This window comes from Pterocles gutturalis, unplaced genomic scaffold (assembly GCF_000699245.1).
Source record: "Pterocles gutturalis isolate BGI_N339 unplaced genomic scaffold, ASM69924v1 scaffold3494, whole genome shotgun sequence".
NCBI lineage: Eukaryota > Metazoa > Chordata > Aves > Pterocliformes > Pteroclidae > Pterocles > Pterocles gutturalis.
Genome location: NW_010127958.1, coordinates 10,784 through 20,173, shown reverse-complemented (window position 1 = coordinate 20,173; position 9,390 = coordinate 10,784). Strand labels below are relative to the sequence as shown.

At 50.0% G+C, this 9,390-nt stretch overlaps 1 protein-coding gene across 1 annotated transcript in view; it reads left to right on the top strand.

Moving 5' to 3' along the window:
- Positions 1–9,390, top strand: part of RNF216 (ring finger protein 216) — a 61,810-nt gene that overhangs the window by 51,522 nt on the left and 898 nt on the right. Inside the window, exon 14 of the mRNA XM_010079443.1 lies at positions 613–835. Within this exon, the coding sequence (XP_010077745.1) occupies positions 613–835 (223 nt within the window). The remainder of the gene's footprint in view (positions 1–612; positions 836–9,390) is intronic.

The following is a 9,390-nucleotide window of genomic DNA, read 5'->3' as shown; positions in this document are numbered from 1 at the left end:
AGGGAATCTTAAGAGAAGAGGGAAAGCCCAGTCTCTGTGGGGAAAGATGTGATTATTTTTCAGTAACTGATTTAAATTTAACAAAAACCAAATAAATCTCAAGCACAGCAGCCAGGGTTGGGGGGAAAAAATATATGTATATATGGTCGTGGCAACTCTGTAGCCAAAGCAACAGGCAAACATAAAACTCGCTAGCAGATGACAGCCAAGGGTTTGCTTTTCCTGAACTTTGTGTCCCGGGCTGTATTTCTCCGCAGCCAAGTCAAGCATCCCCGTGCCCTTTGGCCCTGCGACTTAAATTCCTCCCAAGCCAGAGCCTGGCGCTGCGGCGATTTGGCTGGCATGGAAACCAGGATCGGGTCTGCAGTGTGCGGGCAGCGATTGACTTTCTTTCACTTAATTTGTTCTTGAGTTGTCATGGGTTGGCTCAAGTGGAGCTGAGCCCAGACCTCCTCGGAGCAGCGGTGGGTGCGGGGATGGCACAGGAGAGGGAGAGGTGCATGGGGGAAGGGGGGTTAGAGCATCACTGGGATAACCTAAGAGTAATTTTACCGTGGGTTGGTGACTGCCAACATCCCGTCTCTGTTTCTTCTCCCTCCTGTTGTGTTGCAGAGAAGAGAAAATGACAGCCGCCCGAATTAGAAAATGCCACAAGTGTGGGACCGGCTTAATTAAATCGGAGGGTTGCAACCGCATGTCCTGCCGCTGCGGTGCTCAGATGTGCTACCTCTGCCGGGCTGCCATTAACGGCTACGACCACTTCTGCCAACACCCCCGCTCGCCCGGGGCTCCCTGCCAGGACTGCGCAAAGTGCTCCCTCTGGACAGATCCCACAGTAAGTAGCGAAGGACTTTTGTGAATGATTTGTACCCTGATTTCTATTACCGTTCCGATGCCAGCGCGTCGAAATACATGCCTTCCGCTAGAGGAAAACAGCTGGTTTTAGGCAGCACAACTTTTTTTCCTTTCCCAAGGCAGCTAAAAACCACACTGGAAGCCTCCATCAGCACAGAGTCACATCTGAGCGCAGCTTGGGAGGAACTGGTGATGCTTTAGGGAAAAACAGCCCCTGTTAGATGAGGGCTTCGGCTGGAAGGGCTCAGAGCGTTGTTCTGGGGAGCGGGGCTGGTGGGGAGCACGTGCTGGCACCGGGTGTGGTAGCAGGGATTGGGGTTACTGGGACTTGTTCCTAGTTTTGCAGCTGAGATGCTGTTTGGTACAGCTTGGCGTCTGGAGGCGAGGAGAGATGGGTCTTTTTGGTGCCCAGATGATGCGATTGCTGGCTGTGTGAGTCCTTTTGCAGGGATGGAGCCGCCGAGAAAACTGCTGAGAAAACTGCCTGTGAGTCAGCGGTGCAGAGTTACAGCTGGGTCCCTTCTCACGGCTGTTGTCAACAGCTGCAAAGGGAGAACTGAAACATGGACTGAGCTGTGAGAGAAGCCGTAGTAACTTAATACAGCTTGTAGCTGGGACAAGCATGGGAAAACTGGAGTGCAGCATCTCTAAATAGAGCTCTTTGATACCAGACACCCGGCAGGAGCGTAGGTAGGAGCGGGAGCTGAATTCTGTGATTTCAGCAAAGCAGCAGAGCAACGTGAATGTGGAGCTGCCTTCCCAGGGCTTGTCTGAGCTTCGTTTGTCCCAACACTTCAGTGCCTTAGGTGGCTGTGGCTCACCAGAGGTGCCACCACCCCCTCTTTCTGCAGAGATATGCACAATCCTGCATTTGCACGGGGCGAGGAAAAGCCGCTCTGAACCTCTCTCTTGGGGATCTCCCAGCAGGATCCCAACCAGGGTAAACTTCCTAGTCCTCTGCCTTTATTCCCTGCATTATCCTAACAATGCAAGGTGCTAAACTAAACACAGACACCTTCTGGGCACCCCTGTAGCCTTTCCGACACCTGGTTATGTGCTCCTCGGATTCCTGTCCCACTCCTCCACGTTTTCCTCCGGGATGCGATTCAGGGGTTGGGAACGCTGGCGTCCTTTGTTCCCGTCAGGCTGCTGATTGTGCTGAGTGATGGCATTTGTTCAGAGCCAGAGAAAACATGAGGCCTCTCAAAAAGCTCGTACTGTACTTTAAAATAAATAAATAAATGAGCAGCACAAAGAGGGCACTGTCACCAGGCGCTTTGCAGCTCTCTCATTAACCAATGTTGTGGCAAAGAAAAAAAATTCCCACCGTCAGCAAAGAGTTGGCATTGCCTGCTCTGGGGTTTTTGTTGGTGGTTGGTTTTTTGGGGGTTTTTTTGGGCTGACAGAGCAGTGGTGGGCTGGGGAGGTGAAGCTGGGTGGCTGTTCTCGCTGCGGTGCAAGGAATGATGTGAAACTCGACTGTTGGCTTCTGAGGCTGAAGTGATGGACACCTGTGTGCATTGTCCCCCTTGGTAAGGGGCTCAGTGACACTCACCCAGTCCTGGCTGATCGGGACTCTCGTATGGGACGTGTAAGCAGGAGTTAACGTGGTGGTTGAGAAGAGGGGAGGTGAATTTGGATCTTGACTTGGGGATACAAAAGAGCGAAAGGCCATTCTATCAGTAGTGTCTCATTCTTTGGCAGGGACAATGTCCATCCAAGGGACTGCCCTGTCCCAGCTCTGCTGGCGGCTGCATTGGCATCTTCTCAACTCCGTTTTCTCTTTTGGCTCAATTTCTTGTGTTGAAGTCAGTGGACAGCTGATGCTGTACGTGTAGGAAAGGGGTATCTGTGGAATTTGCAGCCTGTTGCTTAGGAGCTGCCACTTCTCTCCCTGCTGCAAAACGGGGAGCCAGGCAACAAAGCCTGGCTTCCAGAGGGTGACACAGATGCTTTTGTTCTGGTTTCTTGTATATTCACGTACAGTCTCACTGGAACCATCTTCACAGCAGACCAGTGGCATGGTCACAGTACCATTGGCTCGTCCATTTGCGTTTCACGGGTGTAGGCTGCAGATAATCCTGGATAATCCTTGGTGAAGGATCTGCTTTGGGTCTAACTCCCCGTTATTTACAGCAAAAATTCAGGTTTCTTTAAAATAGGAAACCTTTGTTCTTTTCCAGATGTTTAACGTTTTCTGAGTCTGAAATGATTCTTGCGAAAGTGTAAGTAAACCTATTCATTAGCTTGGGTTAAAAACAAATTAAAGACAGTCCTCTAGGAACTGCTGCATCTGGTAGTCTTTGTCTCAAACGATCTTGAGAGGGTAAAACAGACGGCTGCAAAATTTCCCATAATAAAAGGTTAGTTAAAATCTTGTCCCTATGCTGTAATCAGACTCAAGTCTAATTTAAAAGCACTGCTGTAAGATTTGCTGGCTCGGAGACAAGCTGCAACCGGGCTGTGGTCAGCAGCGTCCGGGGCAGCAGGCGGTAATCACTTTGTCACTGCGCTTATTCCAGAGCTAATCGTGCCCTGCACCCCTGGAGGGTATGAACAGGGGCCAGGAGCTCTTGGCAGTAAGCTGCTTGGCCAGAAGTCCTCGTGTGCCTGTTCTGCAGCCCGCGCGAGCTTTGGCTCGGCTGGCCAAGGCGTTGCTGACTGCAGGAGAGGCTGATGCAATATTGCCGGAGACAAAGCTCACGATGGAGCGGTGAGAATCGGCTCTGCGACTCGGGGACTGTGTTTTCCCTGATGTCTAAGTATCTAGAGCAAACCTGAGGCTGATGTGTCCTTTTTAGCCAGTTTGTACAAATCCCGTGATGCAATTTGGCTAATGCATTCTGGCTGTTTTGGTAAACCAGGTTCTGCTCTCATATGTGTTATTTTTAATTTAATACTCAGCTTTGGACTATCAATAATATTGCATAGCAGCTTTTTTTTGGCTTTAAAGTTTAAGATGTTTTCAGTAAACTCTTAAAATCCTCCCAAACGCCCATCATAAAAGTTCAAAGCAGAAAACTAATCATTATAAGGTGCTTGCAATTATCCCTCTTTCTAGTGTTATAAACAGAAGATGTTGAGCAAAGACTGTGTAAAACTTCAAATGCATGAAGGATTTGGAGGGGGGGGGAAGCACCCCTAAATTTAGGATGTTGCGCTTTTTAAATTTTTTTTTATTGTGCTATAAAATGCCTTAATCATAAGCATACGGTTAATCCGCGGCGTTCACAGAAAGCAACAGGCATTCCGTATTGATGGCTGAAATAACTCTGCATTTCTTAAACGCCGGCGTGTGCTTTATCCCCATCCCGGCCCCCCTTTTCCTGCAGCACTGCGGATGCCCCGTTCCAGTTACAGCCCAGCCTCGCTTTTATCCCCTGCTTCCTGCTGCATGGCCGAACACGCCGGAGACGGCCGATGCCTGTTCTTGCTCACGCTCTCCGCAGCTGATCTGGGAATGATTTGAAACAAAACCCCTTTAGGCCTTTGGAAACCCTCCGTCGTGAAAAATCATTTCAAGTTGATTAGGAACGGCTGCGGCCACACGTACGTGGAAAAAGAAAGCGGTAAAAAGGCAGAAAAGGGGGGAGGCAGCGGTGGCAAAGGCTTTTTCTAAAGATAGGGGAGGGGTTGCACAGCCCTGAAGTAGTCACTGCGTCTCTTGTTTTCCCTCTGTCAGGAGGCAGGCAGCTGCTTTCCCGTGACGCTTAATAATTAAAGATAACGAGAAGCACAGGGGATAAAACCAGAGCTTTGCAAAGCTCCACGATGGCACTTTTGTTCTGGGCAGAGGAGGTTTTATTTGGGGGGAGGCTGTCTCTGTGTGTCTGGAGCTTTTATCTCCTTTGCTGCTGCATTTTCTCGTTCCCGACGGGCTGTTTGTTTCTCCGGAGGCTCTTTCTGGCCCTGCGTGGATGCTGGATGTGGCTTTTCTGTACCAGCATTGTAGGAACCCTCCTCCCTGCCACGCCAAGGTGCCTCGCTTAGCAACCCAGCCCGGCTCTTTGGTTAATCCATCTGCAGACCCGAGCCACGATTGGCTCCGTGCTCGCCGCATTCCCTGGATTCAATGGGAGAGGGCTGAAAGGAAAAGCCTCCGCTATCCCAAGATCCTTTTGCAGGGGGGACATCACAAGAGCAGGCTCCCAGCCCCTGTACGACCAGCCAGGGACACGCTTTTGTTCTTTTTTTTTCTTTTTTTTTTTTTTGGACTATGGGACTGGGTTCCTGCAAAGAGCATCCCACTGTCGGGTTTGGGACAAAGCTCCGTCCTGTTTTGCCACTTAAAAATGCAGCTGCTATTAATAACCACGTTTGCTTTCTGCAGCGTTTGCAGATAAGTGTGAATACATCTCGTAAATCCTTTGCATTTTTCTCCTGGCCACCTCCCTTCTCCCGTGGTGCACCGGAGCACAGGGAAGGGCCGTGCTCTGGCATCGCCCTGCGTTTTCTCTCAAGTTACATCCCTGCTCAGAAAACACGCGGGCTGGCCAGTGCTGACACCCCCGCGGGGCTTGGGGGGTTGCTTTTTGCTTTTTTGCTTTTTTTTTTTTTTTTGCTGTAGGCAAGGCAGCTGACAGGAAGATGACTGTTAACGTGACAAGATAAATCCCTTCAACGCACCCAGCCTGTGAGCAGGTTATTAAAATTATAATCTAATCCTGTAGTAAGGGACTTGAAGCCGCTCAGCAAAACGGACACAAGAGGCTTTTGAAACCCTGCTGCAGCCTCCGCCCCGTGTGATGTTCAAGGTTTCTCACCGCAGCAGCCAGCCACGAGTGCACTGGTGACAGTTCATTTTTGATGTGGACGCTTTATCCCTAGATGACTCTGTCATCTCTCTCCAATTAACAGTGGAACCAAAAAACCAGCCTTTGCTTCTCAAAGAATTAGCAGCGTTTTGCTAAAATCACTGTTGCACACGCTGAATATTTGCAGGACTGAGCCTTGGGTTTGAATTCTGACCTGTGCCAGTGCTGTATGTAATAGGCAGAACTTGTAGCATCGTCTTTCCTTCACAAATATCCTAAAATTATCTTGCTGTGCATCATTTTTTTTTGTTCCAGCTGGGACATGGATCTTTCCTAAACCCTGCAGGTATCGAAGGGTGCTGTGTATTCATCACTTGCCCAATTTAATGTCAGCTTCTTAAGCAGGAAGGTGGATATTGTGTAGCATATTTTTGTTCTTTCTGTATCAATGGATGCCAGTTTTTCAGAAATATTGACGCAAAAAAAATCCTAAGCCAGGGCTTGGTGTGTGGGAATGAGTATAAACACTTGTGAACCTTCCAATGGGTGAATACACTTTTATCAGTAGAGAAGCAACAAAGCTGATACCTTCTGTTCTTGGAGGTGTGGTTTGTTTTGCCTCTGCTGGGATTTGCAGAACTAGCTGGGAACTCATCGTCCCGGTGCGGGTCTGTTCTTGGCAGGTTTTTTTTTTTTGCACCCAGGCTGTGCTGCAAGGTTTGCCCCCTCTCGAAGACCAAGAGGGGACGGGGTTGAGCCGGGATCTCTGGCCGCTGCATTTAGGGTGATGTGTTTTATGTTCTCCTTAGGAGCTAGATGTCATTTTGCAGAGCCAGCAGATGGGCTGTGCTGTTGCGCGTTTCCCCGGCGCCCTGGGAGCTGCGGTAATTGAAGCCAGTATCACCTTGGGTGTGCAGCTGGGGCTCGCCAGCCCGGGGCAGATGGCTTCGTCCATCCGTCATTAGCAGGGAGGTCAGCTGCAGTTTAAACCGGGGGAGGTCGAGGAGCCCTCGCTGCAGGAGGATCTTGGAAAGCTGCTTGTCGGCGTGTCCCATTTCCCAGACTTGCGCAGGACTGAGCGGCATTGGCAGCGGGGTTGGCAGGAGATGCAGCGTCACGGGTGGTGGTGGCAGGACGGTCCCTGGAAAGTGCTGGTTCAGAGAGTTAATCCCAGACTTTAGTCTAAAGTAAAAGGGTTTTTTTACATTAGAAGGGACTTGTGCATGTTTCTAGGCTTTCAGGTGAGGTTGATGCCTTTGTGTGAGGGCAGGAGATGGGGTGATATTGTTCAGTTGAGCTTAAAATATGTTTCTTTCTTGTCATATAACTAAAAAAAACCTCTTCAGGAGCATCTTTTCCAGTAAGTGGCAATAAGATGGGAGAGGTAGATGTCTGCATTTTCAACAGCATTGCAAAAAATATTCTGTGAAGAGAAAAAAATTGAAATCTTGAAGCTTTGAGGCCACCTTTTGAAAGCGCTGCTTGGGCAGCAAAGGAGCGGAGGATGTTTGGTTGCCTGTTGCAGAGCATGCCCAGGTTGTTTTCTGTCGCAATCTGATACTTGGGGGGGTAATTAAAAGTTCTGGATAGGCTCAGAAGAGCCGTTCTTCAGCAGTTTTTATGGAGATAGATAGGCTGTAATTAACAGTCCGTGGAAGCAGCTTTCTTGGGGAAAAGAAAAAAAAAAAGGCATGTCCTGGAAAGTCTTTAGTTTTAACCATTGAGTCACAGAATAATAAAAGGGAGGGAAGCATTGAGTTTGGCTTTCTGCAGATTAAGATAACTTCAGTCTCCCAGGGAAACCTTATCGGGTGACGGGAGGAGGGTTCATCTTAGCAAGCATCCCGGGCGTTGACGTTAGACATGTGCAGGACCCTGAGATTGGATTTGGGAGGCTGGAGAGGCTTAAAATAATTTCAGCGTAGCTGTGCACATGAAGCGTATTTCAAATTTAGTCCCAGAATGCTCTTCAAAATAGAGGATATTTTCCACTTCAGGAGTGTTCAGGAAGAAATTTATGGGGTTTGGCAGCATTGGAATTAGGCTGGATAAACCTAAGCAGAGCCTTGCACATCGTGGGGTACTTGGGGCTGGGGGTTTCCCTCCTCTCCACCGCTAGCGCTTGCAGGTGAACGGCTGAAGCAAACCAAACGCTCCTTCAGGTGCAGGTAGACCCGGAGCGGCTGATGCCTGGTGCAGGGGGTGTGCGTCGTCCCGCAGCTCCTCTTCTTGGCCTTCTTCCCTAGTGACTCACATCAAGAGTACAGACACTGTCCAGGAGGCTCGGTTAAAGTACCAGGAAGCGTTTCATCCCAACAGACACGAAGCAGCAGCAGATGCAGCGCTGCGGAGACCAGGAGGACCTCTGTGGCCATGGCTGCCCAGATCCCTCGCAGCACAGATGGCCGGCAGCAGCAGCTGCTGCCCGGCTCTAACAGGGAGCTGTCCCTTTAGTTGTTTGGTGTTATCTTTGTTGCCCCGAGAGCTGTTGCGTGCTGCGGTGCAGTGAAGAATTGAATTTTTCCCGGCCATCCTTGGGGGTCGACAGCTGATGGATCAGGGTGATTCTCTGGTTTCGTGCTGATGTTAGTGTGGCTTTGGGTAAAGCCTGCGAGCTGCCTGGCCCCCGTGGGCCATCCCTCCAGGCAAGCCTCTCCTAGCTCAGGAGTTTCATAGTTGTCTTCCAGGGCTTTGTCCATCCTCCCATCCGAGGACAGGCTGAGAGAGTTGGGGGTGTGCAGCCTGGAGAAGAGAAGGCTGCGGGGAGACCTTAGAGCAGTCTTCCACTCTTTATCAGGGCGTGGGGGGCTCTGGAGCTGGGGGGGCAGGGATAGGATGAGGGGTAACAGTTCTAAGCTGAAAGAGGGGAGATTGAGATGAGATATTGGGAAGAAATGTTTTCCTGTGCGGGGGGTGAGGCAGTGGCCCAGGTTGCCCAGAGAAGCTGTGGATGCCCCATCCCTGGAGGGGTTCAAGGCCAGGCTGGATGAGGCTTTGGGCAACCTGGGCTAGTGGGAGGTGTCCCTGCCCATGGCAGGGGGTGGGACTGGATGGGCTTTAAGGTCCCTTCCACCCCAAACCATTCCGTGATTCTATGTTCCTGTAATCTAATAAAAGGGGGTGTAAATGGCAGCTCTGTAGATACCTGCAGCCACCTGAGGCTTCGCTGCATTGTTTGGTCTCACTGCTGCTCCTTGGGGCTGAGAAAACTGCCCAAGATGATGAGAGGCAGAAGGACACTTTCAGTTTCTGGCTTGTCCTTGTGTTCTTGTTGAGCAGCAGGTGTGAATGTTCTTGCTATAACCTAGGTAGACATTAAAAAAACATATTGCAATTTATGCCCTCCTCGGAGTTACAGATACGATCTAAATGGCCTCGTCACAGCACCGTTTAGCTACTAGAGCCAGGATTTAAGTTGTGTTAATTCCAGCTGTTGGGCCAAAACCTCTACAAGTAATGTAAATATTTAATAGACTATTGCCATTTAAAAGATTAACAGCTCTCCAGCAGCTCTTCGGATAGATGGAGCTGGGCTGCAGTTCTCTGGTTTCCATCAAGTCGATGAATTTTAGTACTGATCTCCCTGGAAAGCTGATCTAAGCCTCCTAGTTGTACTCCGCAGAGTAGGCTTGGCTCTGGGCAAGTGACTTGTGCTGCAAGCCCCCGTCGCAGCCTTGCTTTTGACTAAACCCGGGTCAACTCCAAACGAGGACGGTTCCACCGAATTCACCTTTTTCTCCCGCCATGCAAACGCGTACGGAAAGAAAAACAGCACAGAGAG